General features: G+C 46.8%; 2 protein-coding genes and 2 non-coding genes across 4 annotated transcripts; 3 read left to right on the top strand and 1 right to left on the bottom strand.

Annotated features, from left to right (window-relative positions):
- Positions 1 to 458: 458 nt before the first annotated feature.
- Positions 459 to 9,915, top strand: mcm3l (MCM3 minichromosome maintenance deficient 3 (S. cerevisiae), like). Its single transcript, XM_061239524.1, has 17 exons — positions 459 to 616; positions 1,059 to 1,171; positions 1,629 to 1,837; positions 2,288 to 2,418; positions 3,599 to 3,837; positions 4,157 to 4,265; positions 4,489 to 4,642; positions 4,871 to 5,002; positions 5,478 to 5,686; positions 6,343 to 6,517; positions 7,397 to 7,523; positions 7,766 to 7,916; positions 8,387 to 8,527; positions 8,736 to 8,842; positions 9,090 to 9,175; positions 9,344 to 9,416; positions 9,698 to 9,915. Exons 1-17 carry the CDS (start codon positions 545 to 547, stop codon positions 9,894 to 9,896), a joined length of 2,427 nt encoding a protein of 808 aa, XP_061095508.1. The 5' UTR covers positions 459 to 544; the 3' UTR covers positions 9,897 to 9,915.
- Positions 2,600 to 2,730, top strand: LOC133127801 (small Cajal body-specific RNA 8). Its single transcript, XR_009708663.1, has one exon. It is a non-coding gene; the product is annotated as a small Cajal body-specific RNA 8 (non-coding RNA).
- LOC133127802 (small Cajal body-specific RNA 8) lies at positions 3,242 to 3,372 on the top strand. Its single transcript, XR_009708664.1, has one exon. It is a non-coding gene; the product is annotated as a small Cajal body-specific RNA 8 (non-coding RNA).
- A 1,048-nt stretch (positions 9,916 to 10,963) lies between the features above and the next one.
- On the bottom strand, positions 10,964 to 20,672 carry mep1ba (meprin A subunit beta a). Its single transcript, XM_061239034.1, has 13 exons — positions 20,666 to 20,672; positions 19,841 to 19,891; positions 19,714 to 19,757; positions 18,749 to 18,827; positions 18,405 to 18,522; positions 17,899 to 18,077; positions 16,625 to 16,843; positions 15,383 to 15,535; positions 14,334 to 14,549; positions 13,066 to 13,533; positions 12,459 to 12,644; positions 11,612 to 11,723; positions 10,964 to 11,162 (listed from the first exon to the last, which is right to left on the bottom strand). The coding sequence occupies exons 1-13, from the start codon at positions 20,670 to 20,672 to the stop codon at positions 10,964 to 10,966; spliced, it is 2,031 nt and encodes a 676-aa protein (XP_061095018.1).
- Between the last annotated feature and the right edge of the window lie 99 nt (positions 20,673 to 20,771).

The raw sequence follows: 20,771 nt of genomic DNA, 5'->3' as shown, positions 1-20,771 counted from the left end.
CAAAACAATATGTCATTTTTGAATCAACTAGGTATACAATAAACAAACACTTCTACATCCATGCACTCAGCAAAGTACAGGAGCGGTGTTGGGGATGGTTGTTTATCCATCACGTGATGTGAATTACCTGTGCGATCGTCTGTTTTAATTAATCAATTAAGGGCTGAGTAACAGAAAAACCGACAGGCTGTATAGGTCCAGGACCAGCGTTGGGTGCCCCTGGCCCAGGGTCTTTAAAATGAGCATATTCACATTTTGACTCAGATAAGTCGGGTTACCCCGTTTGTGAAGACTGATTTCTATTCGCTGATCTGATGTGACATATTTTTGGGCCACACGCAAAAAGCACCTATAATGTTCCAAAGACAATGCCTCTGGATGGTGAAATACAAATAAGTGAAAGAAACAGGCCTGTAACTTTAGGTAATCTGGAATCGAAGTAAATTATAATAAACTGATAAACTGAGAAACGACCTTTGACCCGACTCGCAAATTCACCTACAAATTCCGGTGATCTCGCCCAGAAGGTAAGGCTGTTAATGATATGGATACTGGGTTTGAAGATCTCGAGCTACGGGAGGCACAGCGGGAGTACTTGGACTTTCTGGATGACGACGTTAGTAACGCTATTTAAAAGCTGCTTCCAGTGCCATCTATAATTGCAGCAACATTTTGAACGTATTGATGCTGGGTTATACTAGTTGTAGTAGCCGATGTTCGTTGCATTGGTGAATGACAATAATCAATATCATAGCAATCTCATTTAACGATGTTAAATAAGATTGACATTTTTAGCCATTTGATCTAACAAATCATGGCAAATGGAAGACGTTTCTTGGCTTTGTTTGTAACGCAATGTGGACGTTGATCAATTAATTAATGATTACTTATCCGTGAATACCTGTGCTTTACCTTCCGAAATAGTGCACAATAAATCGCTTTTTTTATTTAATGATACACTTGCAATCGAATGAAATGTTTTTTTGGGGAGGGGGAAATGTTTGAAGCGAACCAAGCATTTATATATATATGTACTATTTTTATTTCCCTTTTCGCAGCAAGATCAAGGAATTTATCATGAGAAAGTCAGAAGTATGGTTACAGAATGTGGATGTCGCCTCATAGTGAACGTCAACGATTTGCGAAGAAAGAACGAGAAGCGGGCCAAGGCGTGAGTATTGACGTTGGGTTTGTTCTATAGCCAGTCTACACATAATGAATGCCAATTCATTCTGGGATATCCATTCTTGTCCGTGTAGATCTGTCCTGTACGTTTTCATTTTAACCCTAATTTGACACGCACGATTCTACTCCTCGACTAACTGTTGAATGAGGTGTGCATTGTTAGGGTTCGAGTGAAAACCTACAGGACTGTAGCTGTCTAGTGACCGAGTTAGACAGCCCTGGATTACATAGTGGGTTTTATTAATTTGTTTTGTAAAATCATACCATTTTGATATTTCGAGTAAGGTGGACATGGCTAGTGGGGGGTGAAACCAGCGCCCTTGTGCAGTTGAGCTATTAAAAAAAAAAAAAAAAAAAAAAATCTCTTTACACTCGATCCGTGCTGCTTTCATATTAATTGGCCTTTCCCCCCCACCATTTTCATTTGTTCCATTTCTTTACAGATTGCTCAATAATGCATTCAGTGAACTTATAGCTTTTCAAGCCGCTTTGAAAGATTTGGTGGCGTCCCTCGACGGAACGTACGCAAAACAGTTCGAGGAGTTCCACGTGGGGTTCGAGGGGAGTTTCGGATCCAAACACGTTTCCCCTCGTTCGCTTACCGCACGGTTTCTTGGTAGCATGATCTGCGTGGAGGGAATTGTGACCAAGTGTAAGTTGATTCCAATTAAATCTGCCACCTTTTCAGTATAAACTGCATCTTTTGCTGAGTCTTTCAAGTACTTGCAACTAGAGTATGCTGTCCTCAGACTAGATTTGGGTTATTGACCCGCTTGAGTTATCTTGTAAATGTTTTCCTGTCATGTATAAATGCATCAACAACAGTGCAGTCCTCTGCTGTGACACATTTGGCCAACATGTACACTATTTTATACAGGATTTGCTTGGATGATTTTCTTCATCTGAGATCCATGAAAAGCGATGATTGGCCTTAATGAAATTAATGTAATGTAATGTATTGGCATTTGGCAGACGCTCTTATCCAGAGCAACGTACAACAAAGTGCATACCCATAACCAGGGATAAGTTCGCTGAAAGACCCTAGAGGGAAGTACAATTTCACCTGAAATGGACCATCTCCCTCCCTCCCCTTCTGTGATAGGTTCACTAGTGAGGCCCAAGATCACCAGAAGTGTGCACTACTGCCCGGCCACTAAGAAGACCCTGGAGCGCAAGTACACTGACCTCACCTCGCTGGACGCTTTCCCATCCAGCGCCATCTATCCCACCAAGGTGAACAAAATTCCCCATTACTGTGCAGTCCAGTACATTTATCTAGTCTTGTGGTGTTTTTGACATGTCGGGCAAACAATAGTACCCTCGGACTGAGACCTTCTGCAAGGGCGCAAAGTACAAAAGTGCTGCCCTGTACATATAATGCTTCTATCGGGGAGTTGATCATAGTTTGCATGATGGGGAGGGTGATACTTGGACTGCTCTGAGCAGTGGCCTGTCCATCACTAACCCTCCCCAGAGCATCCCTGCTTCACTTTGACTGGGGTGACATGAGGGAAATCACCACAGACAGATACGGAGCAGACACTACTACCTACTGCATGCTAATATAATGGTTGATTCAATGTGCTATAGCGGTACAAAAGGCCAACAGGATGCTAAGATACATGGCCAAGAGTATTGAGTACAAATCTAAGGAAGTACTACTTATACCATGCCCTTGTCAGACCACACTTGGAGTACTGTGTGCAGTTCTGGGGACTGCACTACCAGAAGGATATTGAGGTGCTGGAAAAGGTTCAAAGAAGGGCAACCAGATTGAGTACATGTATAAAAAAAGAAGAAACGATAAGATGCTTAATCTCCTTAAATGTTGTAAAGAGGGACTTGGGAGTGATTTGACTGAGGCTCTTTAATTAAAGGGATTAACAAAGGGAAATAGTCGATTTCTTCAAGGTGTGCTCGGTAGGCAGGACGAAGGGGTGTAAATGGAAATTGTCTGTGCAGAATTTATCCTTTGCCATTATGAAGTATTGTTTCCAAAAGTACTGCCCTGTACATATAATGCTTCCATGGGGGAGTTGATCATAGTTTGCATGATGGGGAGGGTGATACTTGGACTACTCTGAGCAGTGGCCTGTCCATCACTAACCCTCCCCAGAGCATCCCTGCTTCACTTTGACTGGGGTGACGTGAGGGAAATCACCACAGACAGATACGGAGCAGACACCTGCGCGTGCGCGCGTGTGCGTGTGCGTGTGCGTGTGCGTGTGTAAAATATCAGTCAGTAGTGCAGAACTGAATTAAATGTTTTGATAGTCAAAGCTGGCATTCAGGTGTGTGCAGCAATGAAGCATGTTAGTTATTAGCTGGTAGTGCTGAATTGTATATCTTCGCAATACTTCTGATTCTGTCGATGCTGATATTCAGTGTGCGTTTGTGTATTGATGACATGCAGGACGAGGAGAATAACCCCCTGGAGACGGAGTTCGGGCTGTGCACCTATAAGGACCACCAGACCCTCACCATACAGGAGATGCCCGAGAAGGCCCCGGCCGGCCAGCTGCCCCGCTCCGTCGACATCATCAGCAACGACGACCTGGTGGACAAGGTCAAGCCGGGGGACCGGGTGCAGGTGGTGGGCGTGTACCGCTGCCTCCCTGCCAAGCAGGGGGGCTTCACCTCCGGGACCTTCAGGTACGATGTGCCCCCGGCCTGTGCTGGTGCTACCTGCAATAAATCAACATGACTGACAATATTTTCATACTTTTCTTCTGCCTCCATATTTCATCCTTGCTTTTGGGGATTTCCCCCAGCATGGAATTGAACCCAGCCCAGGGCTTATGAACCATATCCATATGTCTAGTAGAAATTTGGTGGTGGCAAGAAACTGGCAGGAATTGCTATGTGGCCAGTGTATAATTTCTTTTTCACATTCTTTCTGCACATCTCATTTATATGCCTTTTTGCTGTGCCCTCCAGCCTTTATTTTAATTTTATTTTTTTCTCCGGATAGGACAATCATGCTAGCCAATAACATTAAGCCCATGACCAAAGAAATCGTCCCAAACTTTTCTGCAGACGACGTGAGCAAAATCAAGAAGTTCTGTAAGACCCATTCCAAAGTGAGTGAGCAATTTCTGCTGACGGTGAAAGTGTTTGTTATGCAGGTGTGCTTTTGTAAGGTTTTGGAGTGAAATCCTACAGGAGGGGTGCTCAATCTTTCCCAGAAAGAGCCGGTGTGGACGCGTGTTCCAGCCAAGCAGTCACACCTGGTTCTGCTAATGAAGGTGCAGGACTGCGGCTGCTTTTCTTCCGTTTTGTTAATATTTCTGTTTTCTCGGACAGGATGTGTTTGAACATCTCAGCAGGTCCCTGGCTCCCAGTATCCATGGTCACGAGTACATTAAGAAAGCCATTCTCTGTCTGCTGCTCGGAGGAAATGAAACCAATCTGGAAAACGGCACGCGCATCAGAGGCGATATCAACATCCTGCTGATTGGTCAGTATCTGTGTGCGTCTGCTTGGCACATTCGGCCACTTTCACTGGGCTTAACTTTCAAAACCGCAAGAAATAGCTTGCCAGCTAGTGCAGTACATTGTTTTGCAATGTTACAACACTGTCAAAACATTCCAATAACATTGTGAGAACCTTGTTAGCTGGGGTTGTAGGAGCTGTTCCTGTGTGTTGTGTGGAGTACGGTGCTGTTACACCTGTTTTGCAACACAGGTGACCCCTCTGTGGCCAAGTCTCAGCTCCTCCGGTACGTTCTGTTCACTGCCCCGCGGGCCATTCCCACGACGGGGCGAGGGTCGTCCGGCGTGGGTCTGACTGCAGCGGTCACCACCGATCAAGAGACGGGTACTGCCACCGATTTTATTGCTTCAGAGAAACAATTTCTTTGGATGATGTTGGCTAATGATTGTCTGCTCATTGTAGCGGCACCCATTTTGGGGTTCATGACTTTGTTCTTGCATCGCTGCTTAACACCACTGATGTCTGTCATAGAAACCATGGTAGGAAAAAAAAAAAAAAAAAAAGACGAAGACTTGAGAGGCCAGATAAGTTGACCAGTTTTATTTTTTACTTTTTAAATTATACAAAATGGAGGCCACATGAGGAGCTACATTCAGTTCGGTAAAAGTGACCTTGCGGGGGAAACCTGGGAAAAGCAGACTTAGACAGTACGAACAGCAGGTCAGCCTAAGGAATCAAAATGTCCGGACATGCCAAAGGAATGAAATGCAGTAATAAAATTGCGACTCTAGGGACAGGTAGCATGGGGAAATGGAGGGGGAAGTGCTTTGAGTGGAACAGTGGTGTGTTCTGTGCCCAGGGGAGCGGCGTCTGGAGGCGGGGGCCATGGTGCTGGCTGACCGGGGCGTGGTGTGCATTGACGAGTTCGACAAGATGTCCGACATGGACCGAACCGCCATCCATGAGGTCATGGAGCAGGGCCGCGTCACCATCTCCAAGGCGGGGATCCAGGCCCGCCTCAATGCACGCTGCAGCGTGCTGGCGGCGGCCAATCCGGTCTATGGGAGGGTGAGATGCGGGGTGCGCCACACGCTCACAGACTGCCGTCTGTCCTGGTCCCGCGGGGGTGGAACGACCTCCCGATGGATGTCCGAACGGCGGAGTCTCTGGCCTCTCTCAAGCGCAGACTGGAGACTTGTCTCTTCAGGCTACGCCTTTCCCCTCCCTAACCCACCACCATGATTAGCCTTGTATATGCCATAGACTGTAATGGCACTTGTATAGTTGTATAGATATTGTTGTTTTTTGTATTAGCTATTGTATTGTTGTACGCGGGGTACCACTCCACTGTGGTATGCTAGTTCGGAAGTTGATGTATTCTGCAAGGGTTCCGATTGTATCTGTATGGTCACACTAGGACTTGGAACTGTACTGTCCTCTTCACACTTGTACTTGTATTTGATCTGCACTTTGTTGTATGTTGCTCTGGATAAGAGCGTCTGCTAAATGCCTTGTAATGTAATGTAATGCACCAAGGGCACATTTTGGGCCCCACCTTTTTTGGAATAGCTCTTTGACATCTTGATTCTCCATGATTATTCTGTAAAGCAGAATCCCCTTGGCGAAAACCTCTCCCACAGTTCGACCGTTGTGTTTTAGGCCATCGTGTCGCAATAGAACTCTCTTCGTCAGCGATAATGACGGGACTTTAATTTCCACCGCAGTACGATCAGTACAAAACCCCGATGGAGAACATCGGCCTGCAGGACTCCCTGCTGTCTCGATTTGACCTGCTGTTCATCGTGCTGGACCAGATGGACCCCGACAGCGACCGTGAGATCTCCGATCACGTCCTCCGCATGCACCGATACAGAACGCCCGGAGAGCAGGAGGGCACCGGTACGAGCCAGGGGCGCCGCATAATCGGGCGGTTTATCGCTGCTGGGGCGCTCAATGTTTTGTGCTTGAATAGCCGGCTTCAAAGAGGTCAAACAAGGGGCGTAAAGCTGCAACTGCAGTGAACTGATTATATCGGTGAACTTGATAATCCTGCTCGGTATGAGTGTTTTTTTTGTTTTTTTCTAAGTCCAGCAGTTTTGCGCTGCAGTAGTAGGTGTAATATAACCAAAGCCTGCTGTTCCTACTCATTGATCTTTGTAGGAGGGCAGATGGTTCCCTCAGCAGGTACAACACCATCTTCACCATTAATGGATTTTACACTGAATTGTGTTCCTTGGCCCTTTTTAAAAGTCTGTGGGGGTGAAACGGTGGGCACCGCAGGGATGACGATGACAATGACAATGATGATGATGATGATTTTAATTAGAATGTGCTTGAAGTCCAAGGACACTGTATACATTAAAATGGGATAAGTAGCCAAAACGGCAAAAATATATTTTTTTATTTGGGCAAAAGGGGACCAGATGTTTAGACCTGATTGAGTACATGTGTAAATTCACGGGTTGGCTAGACGGGAAGGCTGGAATACAGAAGGCAGTATGGGACGGAGAAAGTGGGCTAAGTGTAAAAAGTGGATTTTGTCTTGTTTGAAGTTTCTTGTTTGTTTATTTTTTCATGTGGATCACAATCCTCCTAGGGCAAAGTAGCTCATGATCTTTCTGGAATAGGGTGTGGTCCTCATGGGGTTGGGGTTCCAGCATGTGCATCATGCTCTCTCCGGGTGTGGCTCATGCTCCTGGTGGGATGTGTGGAGCGTGTCCTGCAGGGCTGGGGTTCGGGGCTGTGGCTAACGGTCTCGTGCGGGTCTCTGTTTGGCAGCCATGCCGATGGGCAGCTCGGTGGACGTGTTCGCCACGGACGACCCCAACGCCACCGAGGCGGCGGAGCAGGAGCTGCAGGTCTACGAAAAAAAGGACAACCTTCTGCACGGGTCCCGCAAGAAAAAGTAACCGGTTTGATCCAGATTCAGCTGGCATATGTGGGTTTTACAAATTCAGTTGGGGAGGGTCAAGCTTGTGTCAATCTGATTAGCTCTGTAAATTAAATTAAGTAATCGGATGTATCCACAGAACACTGGGTGCATTATTATTATTTGGATTTTTCCCCAGTTTAAGTGAAGTTGACTGCCCACCCTGACACCTGAGCCTAGAGCAGGGGATGACCAGGGCCTGTCGGGTTTGTTGCCAGGGAGAAGGTGGTCACCATGGAGTTCATCAAGAAGTACATCCACGTGGCCAAGCTGGTGAAGCCCGTGCTGACCCAGGAGGCCTCGGACCACATCGCCGAGCAGTACTCCAAACTGAGGAGCCACGACCAAGTCAACTCCGACAGCGCACGAGTAGGCGCTCTAACGGGCTGAATACTAACGTACAGTGTACAAAGCATACTTGATGTATGCTTTAATTATACTTTCAAGTATTCCTAAGTATAAAATGGTATGCTTCAGCATACAATTTATTTTTTCAAAGGGTTTCTGCCTTTTCTAAAGTCTGTATGTGCTGTGTTTCTGCCTCCGTAGTGCTCGGGAAGAAAAGCCAGATGCAGTTCCTGGTTTGTTTTTAAAAGGTTTCAGTGCCTAATGCTTGACATGCTTAAACAAAATGTAAGCGTATGGCTGCCTGTATCCCCTTGCTTTGAATCTGGGGTGTTGCATTTTGACTTAAACGGGTAAGTCCTTGCTGAGAATAAAATGTAAAACTGAGACTCAAACAATTGGTCAGAAGGCATCAGTGCAGCAAGATAAAATGTAGGTCTCCTGTGTGGTCGCGTGTGCGTTGTATGTTCTGATTGCGTGTACCGTCTCCTCAGACGATGCCGGTCACAGCCAGAGCCCTGGAGACCATGATCCGACTGGCCACGGCTCACGCCAAAGCCCGCATGAGCAAGTCCATCGACCTGGCCGACGCGGAGACCGCGCTGGAGCTCATGCAGTTCGCCTACTTTAAAAAGGTAGAGCTGCCCCTTTTAATGGGTGTCCTCTTTCCCTGTACACCTTCTCACGTTAACAAGTCACTCCCTACGGCCTTCCCTCCTATAGCCTGCTGATACAGCGCTCAGGGTGCTGGAATCAGGCTGGGCTTTGTGTTGGGATAATGTGCTAGGTGTTGCAAGTTAACCTGGGTTTAAGAGGGAACGATTCGCCTGATTTTTTTTGAAGATTCTGGAGAAGGAGAAGAGAAGGAAGGTTCCCGAGGACAGTATGGAGGTTGAGGATTCACAGAGCCAGAGCCAGAGCCAGGACCTGGCCAGTCAGAGGAGCACAAGGTCAGGCAGTGATCATTAAAATTTGAGTTTGATCAAAACATTTGAACAATGTTCCAAGTGATGTAGAAGGGATAAAAAATCCCTGGTATTTGGATTTGGGTGTAGGTGAATTTTTTTTTTTACTTATTTTGTGGGGTTGGAAAATGATTCCCTGAACATCTTCACAAATGAAACCCAATTAAAGATGTTGGCATGAATTTGATTAATGTCTGGAGGTTGTACGATGACCCGGCTGAATTCTCCTCAGGAAGGGTTCTCGGCTCTCCAAGGACGACATGGACGTGACCGGGGCGGGAGACGACCCGTTTGACTTCAGTGAGGATGCGCAGGAGAGTGAGTGCCTTGTTGGGCTCAGGTTCTGCTGAACGGGTTTGGGAGTGTGTCCCAGCTCCGGTGACTGTGATATGGGTGTGGGAGTGTGTCTTGGGTCCGGGGATGTTGGTTCTGGTGAATGGGTGTGGGAGTGTGTCCCAGGTGACGTTGCTGTTGGTTCTCTCCCAGCGGACCCCAGTCAGAAGGCCAAGCCCACCCCACTGAGACAGTCCCAGAGGAAGGCTGACGGTAGCAAAGACCGGTACGGCTCTCCTCATTTCTGTTCATTTTATATTAATTTATGGGAATTTATTTAATTTTTGGAGGGAAGGGATGGAGTTCATTTTGGAGGAGAGGTTGGTTAGGGGAAATGTTGGTGGTTAATTGATTCAAGTAAATTGTACAGTTGATTTTGATTTAAAGGTGAAGGATTTCTGTTGCGTATTTGAACTATTTCCATGTAGCTGTTTGCCAGCATAGCTATACCGATATATTAATCTCTTGAGCCCCATAATGGATGACCTTTGACCCCTCCCTGCCCAGGCTGAGGGCGTTTAAGGCCGCCCTGCTGACTGCGTTTAAGGGGACGCGCTCGCAGTCCATCCCTGTCCCAGAGCTCCTGGCCCACGTTAACAAGGGCCAGGATGACCTGTTCAATGATGCCGAGGTGAAGGCGCTTCTGGGTCAGATGCAGGACGATAACCAGGTCATGGTGTCTGAGGACGTGGTCTTCCTCATCTGAAATGGGTTCAGTTCCCCCCCCCCCCCCCCAACCTGATTCACACAGCAGTGTTATGGATTTGTCATGTATCGCAAATAAATTGTTGAATATACATTTGTTGCTTTCTCTTGCTTTTGTATTAGATATTGTATTGTACTCTCGCTGCCAACCATGGTATGCTAGTTTTAAGTTGTTTAAGTCCAATTGTATCTCTCGGAACCGTACTGTCCTCTAGGGTCCTCTTCACACGTATTCCTGTGTTCAAACTGCACTGGATAAGAGTGTCTGATAAATGGTTTGTACTGTAATGCTTTGTGTGTGGTGTGTAGGTGTGGCAGGTAAGTGGTTATTTAATGGAGCTCAGCAGGGCTTTGGACACGCACACTTCTTTTGCTGCGGTAACCACTGGAACACTTGCATGTCGACATCTCCATAGAATTAATTATTTTTTTTACAACTTGGTAAAATCCTGGAGACCCATATAATTGGATGCATTCTAGCACAATGTTTTTTTTTTCTGGTTTATTGCATCAATCAACATTAGCTCAAATAGGAATTGGTTTCACAGGTTTCTGAGATCAGCTGAACCTGATGACATTTCCTGAAGAGGGGAGAGCAGGGTGTAAATGTCGGTTAATCGGGGGAATGCCGCGACACTGTTTACTAAACGGAGCATGAAATGAGTTGAGGGCTTGTGACTTGAATTAATGGAACAGCTTTGCATGCAAAAATGGCTGTAGTGGCACAATGTAGCCAGTTGGGGGAGACATAAAACATTTATTTTTTTACACCTAATTTAAGCATTTCATTCTGTACAATAAGTGACGGTACAATGGGTAACAATGTTTTAACACAAAAATCTTACAACGCCATTGTAAATCCCTTCCTATCATTGAGAATTGAAAATTGGTTCTAATTGCCACTGCCAATGGCGTTTCAACATCAGCGTGTTTACAGAGAAGGGGGTTGATATTCCTCTCGACTGTTAGAAGTTACCTGTTGTACCTTTTAATCCAAATAAACTCCTCTGGGGGGGGAAAAAAAAAAAGAAAAAGTGAGAGTGCTCCCTTAAAGGAACATGCATACCATTATGACATGTTTACATTCTCCAGCACCATTGCAGCCTCCTTCTCCTGCAGCTTCCTCTTGTACTTCCTGGCTTGCATCACGCTCGCGAAGGCGACGATCGCCATGGCGACGAGAGCACACACGCCTGCCGCCGCCACCGCCGCGGTCGGCACGGTGTCCGGGGCGGGGCCGATTCTCCGGCACCCATCCCCCTCGCACCTGCGGAGACCAGCCACGCACTCAGGGGTGGGGTACGTCCAACTCACTTTCAACTCAGGGGTGGGGTACGTCCTGCTATGTAACTGGGCAACCACACCTGAAAACCCGGTCTAACACTCTAGGAAACGGCCTTAAGACGGATTCTAAAAAGCTTACAGTGCGATTTGTGCATTTCATATCGTCCTGAACAGCATGATCCTGCGTGTTCCTCAAACCAAGGATGAGCCTCTGTTCAGCTGGTGATCAAATAAGGGTGTACCTTTACTATCCAGACAACTATTAGTCTGCATTACAAAAAACTCTAATGCACACAAATGAATCCGTACAATAACCGTAGGGACAAAATAAATCTTAAAATATTATTTGACCAAATGCCTTGCTTGACATTGGCTGATAATGTTCACTGATGCAGACTGCACCCACAGGGTTAATTTGGGGTGGGGGTTTACCTGCATATGGCCACCTCACCGTCCCGCACACAGACTTCCTGGGTCCCGCACTTGACTGTGCTGCAGGGGTCAGCTTTGGGCAGGGGCTGGGTCTTCAGGAATCTGGACATATCTGGAAAAAGGAGATCAAGAACCTTTCCGGAAACATATCCCACTTAGCCATTTTACATTGAAAAGAGTGAAAAATGACAAGGGGAAAAAAAACATTGCGAATGGAAGTGGTTCCCAACCCTGTTCTGTGAAATCTAGGATGTGTCCCAATACTCAAAAGACCACTGCCACCTGGTCTCCTATCCAATAGTATGGAGGGTGAGATGAGTGGAGCAAAGGAGGATACATGTTTTTGTGTAGTGTGATACACCCCTACTGTCCACTGGGTTTTCCCCCACCCCTAACCAAGCACACCTCATTCCACAGCTAGAGATCTTGTTGCACTGCTAATGAGTAAAGTCAGGTGTGCCAAATTAGGGTTGAAATGAAAAGGATCTCCAGGAGCATTGCTGGGAACCACAGGTGTATGGGATACCTTTGTTATCTTTTTTTGAACAGATACATTTTATGGCGTTTGCTTTAAAATGTCTGCCCAATTAAGCATCCTAATCCTAATTCATAGAGACCTATTTTTCTATCAAGATGGAGGATGCACTTGGTGTTTACTCCAGTGAATGTGAGCCGCATCAGGACATTAGCGACTGTTCAGCAGCTGACAGCACAATCTGATGATACCCAGCTTCACCACGACCCCATGTCCTACACCTGCTGTGTCTTAGCGACATTGCGAGCAGATGCAGAAGAACAGGTGGACTCTGGATGCTCACGCAGGTGTGTTCGCCTGTGTGTTTGGTACCTTCCAGGGAGAAGAGGAAGATGGCGTCGTCTCCCTTGATGAAGTCCCTGCTCTTCAGCCTGCCGTGGGTGAGGAAGGAGCTCGTCCCCCTCCCTGGCCCTCGGTAAAATGTTGTCCCGTCCGCATCGGTCACCAGGCTCCCCACCTTCCGGGGGTCGTCCCAGAAGTATTCCCGGTTCCCATTGGCTGAAACAATCGGAGTGGCGATCACATGGTGCTCTTTGTTGATCCCCTGACAACTTTCAATTCAATTATTTAATTTTCAAAAAATTATCCCTGACAAAAAAAACAGCTCAAACTGTTTTGAAACAATCGGTAGCTGGTTGACCTGCTACTGGCTCAGACAAGCTAACAGCACTAGCCGGTTGACCAGCTCAATTATCAAGATGGTCAAGCTGGCATCGCTGGATTTTACAGCAGGGATAGCCTTTCCTGTAGCTGTGATACACTACCCTGTTGCTAAAGGTATATTAAGTCAGTTTGAAATGTCTATTTACTGACAATTTTGTCGATACAGTTCAGAAAGGGCACATGGGCAATACTGTGTACATCACCTGTCCATTTGAGCTCTCTCAGCACGAAAGCGAGGAATATGGCAGTGACTCACCGTCCGTGTCGTATCTGTTCGGGTCGGTGGTCACGCTCCGCTGGTTGTTCATTTGCCGGCGGATGTCGGAGTTCTGGTCCATGAGCATCATGGTGACCTGTTTCCATGGACACGGCCACTGCAGCGCGTGGTCCCGCTCGCCAGACACCAGGTAGAAGTAGACGGCCATTTTTCCAGGGCTGCTGGAGGTGCCGTTGAGGTACACGCCCACCTGGAAGCTGTAGCCCTCCCGGGAGAGGAAGCGGGGGCTGTACACCTTCTTGCCCGGGGGGGTGGTGGCCAGGAGCTGGCCAAAGTTCTTGATCCTCCACTGGTGTTGGGGGCACTGCGTCTCCGACAGGTTGATGTCGTCGATGGAGAGACCGCCCGAGGATGGCCCCGCCCCTTTTCTACCCTCGAAAACGACCCGGAACTTCTTTTTCACATCCAGGGTCACGTGGTGAAGCTCCCAGGAGTGATGGTTCTCCGCTGGGGAGAAGAGGGGGTGGGAAGACAAGACGTACTGTGGGTGCAGGCTTTCGATTTACTACATCAAATTCTATTCATGAAGGTCTCGTTTGAAGTGAGTGGTTAAGTTAGTTAGTAAAATCAAATACTGTAGTTCTGGGCTGAACAAAAACCTTGCACACTGGCCCTTTTTGGATAAGATTTCTGACTCCTGATACAAATGATACAGCCCTTAAAATGGAGGAATTGAATCCACAAGCAGGAGACTCATTGTCTGCTCTTGCCTGAATACCAGTCAGGCTGTTCTGCACTGTCATCCATTTTATGAGCACTATTTGAATTTGAATGAATGAAACTTCCTATAGGGCGGCACGGATGGTGCAGTGGGTAGCACTGCCGCCTCACAGCAAGGAGGGCCTGGGTTTGAATCCCCGTCGGCCGGGGCCTCTCTGTGTGGAGTTTGCATGTTCTCCCCGTGTTTGCGTGGGTTTCCTCCGGGTACTCCGGTTTCCTCCCACAGTCCAAAGACATGCAGGTTAGGCTGATTGGAGAGTCTAAATTGCCCATAGGTATGAGTGTGTGCGTGAATGGTGTGTGTGCCCTGCGATGGACTGGTGACCTGTCCAGGGTGTATTCCTGCCTTTCGCCCAATGTATGCTGGGATAGGCTCCAGCCCCCCTGCGACCCTGTTCAGGATAAGCGGGTTAGGATAATGGATGGATGGAAACTTCCTATAGGACTGACAGTGAATGTACACCCCTTATTGTTGTGAATGTTAGTAATAAGAACACAGACACCAGTAAGGCCTCTTTAAGGCTTACTCTTGATCGCCTGCACGAATCTCAGGGTCCCTTTGGGGCTGGACTCGTCATACTCCCGGACCCAGACGTCGAGGACGTCGGCAGCGCCCCCGCTGTTGTGGAGGTAGAACTGCAGGCACTGCGAGCCTCGCTGTGGGTAGAGCAGCCTGCTCTCCAGGTAGGCGTGGCGTCCTGCGCTACCCGTCGCCGTGCTGAAGTGCATGAAGAACCCAGTGCCTGTGCGACCGGGGAGAGAACGACGGTTAACCAAGAGCAGAACCGCAGGCAAACCAGAACCGCAGCACAACATATGGCTACTGCTATTACTCTGAAGTGCTACACAGGTCTCACTTATATTGTAAAATATATTAAAATAAATATTGTATCAACTCACAATATAGTTTATTCAAATATATTCACAATATAGTTACAAATAAACAAATTGTTGTGACATGCAAATATTGCAATATGTTGCACTATTGTCATATTTTTGGAAAATATACAGAATATTGTCATTACATTTTCCAAAATAGACCACATATTTACAATATATTATTTGTATATACTATAGTTGGGTTCCTCCGAGCCAAGGTTCTTCCCATTGGGGGGTTTTCACCACTTACAGCTCTAGGGACTTTTACCTGACATTCTTGCTGTTTTGGGGGGTTCAGGTCTGGTGTTTGTTCTTCTGCTACTTCTACTGTAAAGTGTCTTTGTGACAGTCTTCTGTAAAAGGCGCTATACGAATAAAATGTAATTGAACTGAATTGAAAGTGGGATTGGATTAAATTTACAGTAAGGGAGGGGCCATAATTACAGTCTTTACAGTGAAGTGGCCTTATCACTCTTATCTGCATAAAGCACAGCCAATATCACAGCACTGGCCTTGGAGGCTTGCTCTTTGGACCTGAGTGCCACGGGTTCAAACCCTGGGTGTCATTCTGCTGTGCCACTCTTTGTGATGTGCTTTACCCCCACTGACCCACTGTGGTAAACACTGTAAGGTATAGGATATGGGCACTTGGTATAGGAGCACATAGGATTTGGGTGTTACCGTTAGCCTCCGTTACCTTTGCACTGTCCCATGTTGGTGTGGTCTGTGGGGGGTCCCCCGGGGACTGCCGTCAGTCGTATCCAATCTCCGCTGTCGCCCGAACCCTGGATCATGCCGCAGATGTTTGAGAGCTCGAAGCTGCAGGTGTCCAGGAACGTCAAGGATGTGGCTGAAACAATTTTTCCGTCAGATGACTGCCCTGAAATAAACCCTTGGAATGCCATAAATTCACCCAGCTGTGGTGGTTTAATGGTCTACAGTATAATGGTCTGTGTTTAACATGGGTTCAAGCAGAGAGTGCCATGTAATAATGTCGTAAATATTGATTTATAGATGGATCTGTTAGATTGCCTTATTCAAGAAGATAACAAGGGATAGATTACCACGCAGAAAGATTAAAGAAAACAACAAAGGTATGCTTTCTTTTGGTGAACTTACAGTATGTGTAGGTCCATTATGTAACATTTTTATGTAAAAATCAATAGATGCCAGAATTTTTTTTTTTTTACTAAATGTACTACTTGCAACTGTATGAGAATAGATATTAAATTCAAAATTAACAAGCTGAACTGGGAACAAAATTAGGTTTTGGTTTTTGTTTTTTTTGCCTTGACTGGCCCACCCCAATCAGGTGGGGGGGCATGGGTGGGGGTATTGTCATGAATTACAAGCAGGGGGGTGCAATCACAGACCAGGGGTGGAGGGAAAATTGCAATCGTGGCCCTAAAGTAGACCAGCCTATCTACAGAATCGCCAGACGACCAGTCCGGCTATATCTGCAAGTGGTTTATTGGCGGTTAAAGTGATTCACTAACTGTGTGGATCTAACCCTGGTCCGAACGGGTGTTGCTGCCTGTCTGGGTCTAACCCTGGTCTGAACGAGCATTGCTGCCTGTCTGAGTCTAACCTTGGTCTGAATGAGCGTTGCCACCTGTCTGGGTCTGACCCTGGTCTGGACGGGCTCTGCTGTCTGTCTGGGTCTAACCGTGGTCTGAACGGGCGTTGCTGCCTGTCTGAGTCTAACCCTGGTCTGAACGGGCGTTGCTGTCTGTCTGGGTCTAACCGTGGTCTGAATGGGCGTTGCTGTCTGTCTGAGTCTAACCCTGGTCTGAATGGGCGTTGCTGTCTGTCTGGGTCTAACTCTGGTCTGAACGGGCGTTGCTGCCTGTCTGGGTGTAACCCTGGTCTGAACAGGCGTTGCTGCCTGTCTGGGTCTAACCCTGGTCTAAACGGGCGTTGCTGCCTGTCTGGGACGTACTGCAGTTGTAGAGGCGGTTGAGCTTCAGCAGGTCGCTGTCGCTGAACTCCATGCGTTGGCCGATCACGTCCATGAACTCGGGGATCTTGGTGACGATGGTGGGGGCCGAGGCCTTGTTGAAGGCTGTCTTGCTGTAGTGCATCATGGAGCCGTAGTCGTATGGCACGTTCAGCGCGCTGGACTTTGTGTCGTCGTACGTGTTGAAGTTGTGCTCTTTGCCTGAAGTGAAAAGGCGGGAAATCGAATGTAAGATACCTGACAGCTCTTGCAGTGACACAGCTGCATAACACCGCACTGCGCTCTTCTCTGCCGATCTATCTCCAGTTGGTCCAGGATGGCAGATTGACTAGCTGTCTTCCACAAACACCTCGAAAGTTTTCAAATTACTGCTCAATGTTTCTATGTTTTAAAAGCCAACTAATCCTTCTCTTCTATTATCTGGCCAACCTTGAGGCAAGAACCCTGATGGCAGCACTAGTAAAACTCTAGTGGTGTTGAGTGGTGTTGTCACCATATGAAACATACTTTTCTAAGTGGCTTTGGCAGAAAACATGTACTAAAAGATGAAATTATAGCCTGTAATTACAGATCTGAATGAGTTCAGAGCTTTGGAGTGTATACAGTGCCTTTTCCACTCTAGAAGGTGAACATGATTTACATTGTAATTGTTACTATAATTACTGCAATTGCTGCAGATACTACAATCATTTACTGCACTCATTGGCGTAAGAACTTGGCTGGAGCCATTAAAACTGTCACAATCATAGTAGGAGAAAAATAACTGGGATAAAAGTATTTTGTCAGCTGAGCCAGGATGAAGCCTTGGCACACCTTGGTCTGACCCCACTGGTGGAGCAGCGGCTCCCAAAATCAGGGGCGAAATCAGCAACCAAGTCCTTATATGATTGCTTTATTCAATTTTAGGTTGACAGTGCATGTACAAAGAGAGGTGACTGGGGGATACCCTCTGGGGCAAATGGTAAATGGCTGGAATTTATAGAGCGCTGTACAATTGATGCTTCTCATTCACCCATACACACCGACGGCGATTGGCTGCCATGCACTAACCAGCTCATCAGGAACAATTGAACAATTGGGGGTTAGGTGTCTTGCTCAGGGACACTTCGACACACCCAGGGCGGGATCGAACCGGCAACCCCCCGGAACTTGGGGATTTGTGGACCCAAGCCACACTAGTTTTGTGCCACGCCGAAGGACTATTGCCTCCGAGTGCAGTGATGGGAAATTTGCGGTCGGTAGGAAGGTTCCGGTACCTTCGGTGATCTGGTCCCACACGATGGTGACGTAGTCGTCCCGATCCGCCCGTGACTGCTCGTGCCAGAACCCCAGCGCGTGGAGGAACTCGTGCTCCACCGTCGCGATGCGGTCGCAGTTGCTCCCGATGGACAGGTCCTGCTTCCCCATCTGACGGTTCCCCACGGAGGAGTAACACCTTCAGACAGACCGACACAGCGTGCCATTCGTTACACGCACAGACACACAAACTGACTCAGCCCACGGTGAACAGTAACTCAACTCAATACAAAGACAAGCATAGCATGTAGGTGAACAATAACTACAGATACAGACAGATACAGCATTTGGTGAACAATAAATAACTACAGACATAAATACACAGGCAAGCACAGTATAGGATGAGAAATACAGTATGTACAGGCATAGAGACATACGTAGCATATGTTGTATAACTAAACATAGATACAGACAGAGAGACTGACTGAAAAATTTGACTAGATTTATAGCGTCGACCATGTCTTACCCACTGCCCTTGAACACTGAGATGTAGTTCTTTTCTCCCTTCCAGGGCTGGAAATTGATGCAGGTCTTCAGCCGGTACTGCTCAAATGCTTTCATTATCACTCCTTTGGCGTTAATCTCTGCAGAATACACACGGACCCTGAATCTTTCGCGAAACCAAAATCAACACTGCAAAAAAAGGCCTGTCTCAACAAATGTTGTTGTAGCGAGGCTTTCTTACTCCATTGGCAAATTTTGCGATGAATCAAACTGAATCACACAAAGAATAGAGCAAATCACAGCAGAAGAGCTGCTCTACTCCAGTAGGGGTCCCTGGCAGCGACTTAAAAGCCGACCAATTTGTACCTAAGCTGTCCTGCAGGTAGTACGGGACGGTGGTCGGCCATCGGTACTGGTCCCCCAGGATGGAGTTCCTGCCCTGTTCCTGCACCAATCAGAGACATGATGTGTGTTTTTGGGTGGTGCTCCACTTGTGTGAGACTACCAAGCCAGCAACTAGCACCACGTCATCCTGGTCTCCCAACAGGCAGGCACGTATTGGACCACAATCCGGCTCACAAGCGCTTTGCAAATAGACATAACAGAGGTCAACGAGTGGAAGATCCCTTCAACAACTAATATGCTTTCTCTTATCAGCTGCGGCCCAACCTCAGCTGCCTGGCCATCACTGTCTGCTATGCTGAACTCAGCCCATTCTGAGGTGATGTAGCTCAGATCAGGCGTGGTAGAGTACCAGAGGAAAGCCTCTCCTGAGGTAGAACCCCAGATGTAGGGATTGTATGGCCTCAATACACCTGGAGTCAGGCATTAACCTGAATCCTTTTTAGGGAAACAGACAGGTGTAGTCATGGAAAACATTTGCCATGCTAAGCAAACAAAAATACAAATCGGTCATGATTTCTTTATTGTGCTGGCACAAATTATGCAAGCAATGCATTTATAAATGTTGTTAGTTATGTTGTTATGAGTAATGCACATATTTGACAACAATTTATTTTTGGCATAATACACTTTTTGGCATAATAAATGCAATAAATAATCTAAATTAAAAAATATTTATGAATTAATATTGACTAAATAAAATATTTCTGCAGAAAATATGGCTTGCATTCATTTCAAAATACTGATGGTCACATAATGTCATTAGCACACATGGTCAAGAAGATAACTTTCAAACATTCTAAAACATATTTTTACAGAGAAACACAGTTTTAAGAGTACCAAGCTTGTACTAAGCACAGTGCTTCTGTAATCTGCGCCAGCCCTGTATAAGTGCAGCCAGGGACAGAGGAGACGGATGGAAAACTCACCCCATCGTACACAATGTCACCCTCCATCAGACCCAGCCCTGCCTCTGTGTGGGAAAACGACAGTCAGTCTGCTGGAAAAACAAAGTGCAGGGCTGCCACACTGTGTATTGAATACACTGGAACAAACCTTCGTTGATATCGAAAATATCCAGGTCCCTGCCTCCGTCCACATCGATTTCTGTGGGGCAGAGAAATCTGTGTCAGATGAGACCCCTCTCCGGGCCTCCAGATCGATAGCTCATCAGTAGCGCTAACCGCTACGGCGAAGGTGTGTTTACTGACTGAAACACGCACAGGTAATGTCCTCAGCGCAGGGACTCCATTATCGGTTGGAAGATAAATCGCATGAATGGGAACAGTTGACATTCATCTACAATGAAATGAATTCACTCACCAACATCATGGAAGGCCGGCTTTAAAAAAAAAAAAAGAAGAACATTTATGTTCACCACAAATAAACAAAATAATATTAACACCTGCATTTAACAATGCAACCTGCAAACAGCACATAGTGTTCTTTAATTTTTTATTGGAGGGCGGCCTGTAGCATATTGGTTAAGGTACATGACTGGGACACGCAAGGTCGGTGGTTGATCCCCGGTGTAACCACAATAAGAGCAAGGCCCTTAACTTAGATTGCTCCAGGGGAGGATTGTCTCCTGCTTAGTCTAATCAACTGTACGTCGCTCGGGATAAGAGTGTCTGCTAAATGCCAATAATGTAATGTAATTTTTTTTATTTACTGGCAGTAGTGGTATGAAGAACTGTTTACACTTCCTACACACATAGGAAACTGCAACACACATCGCTCATTCACAACCTGACATTGCGGTTAGAAGACCAACAAATGCTCTGTAAATACCTGGCACATTTAATGCAATGTTTACCACTGTCCCTGTAAAACTGAACTGAATTAAGTAAAATTTAAGTGAGTTTTCTGTGAATATCTTACCAGACATATGACTTGGTGGCAGAGCAAGCCCAAAATCAGAAAGGTGTTGGAAGTGGCCATTGTCCCAGAGCTGCCAGTATTCTTTAATTTGAGCCCCAGCAGTGAG

The sequence above is a fragment of the Conger conger genome, chromosome 4, assembly GCF_963514075.1.
Source record: "Conger conger chromosome 4, fConCon1.1, whole genome shotgun sequence".
In the NCBI taxonomy this organism is placed as follows: Eukaryota; Metazoa; Chordata; class Actinopteri; order Anguilliformes; family Congridae; genus Conger; species Conger conger.
Note: the sequence above shows the minus strand (reverse complement) of the source record. Positions and strands in the feature narration are given on the sequence as shown.

Coding starts and splice junctions, on each gene's coding strand:
- mcm3l (XM_061239524.1), top strand. CDS start 545: ATGGATACTGGGTTTGAAGATCTCGAGCTACGGGAGGCACAGCGGGAG. Junction 4,643..4,870: donor TATCAACATCCTGCTGATTG/GTCAGTATCTGT, acceptor TTTGCAACACAG/GTGACCCCTCTGTGGCCAAG. Junction 9,176..9,343: donor CAGTGAGGATGCGCAGGAGA/GTGAGTGCCTTG, acceptor GTTCTCTCCCAG/CGGACCCCAGTCAGAAGGCC.
- mep1ba (XM_061239034.1), bottom strand. Junction 18,523..18,748: donor CTACCTGCAGGACAGCTTAG/GTACAAATTGGT, acceptor TGTATTCTGCAG/AGATTAACGCCAAAGGAGTG. Junction 11,163..11,611: donor GGTGAGGTGGCCATATGCAG/GTAAACCCCCAC, acceptor TGGTCTCCGCAG/GTGCGAGGGGGATGGGTGCC.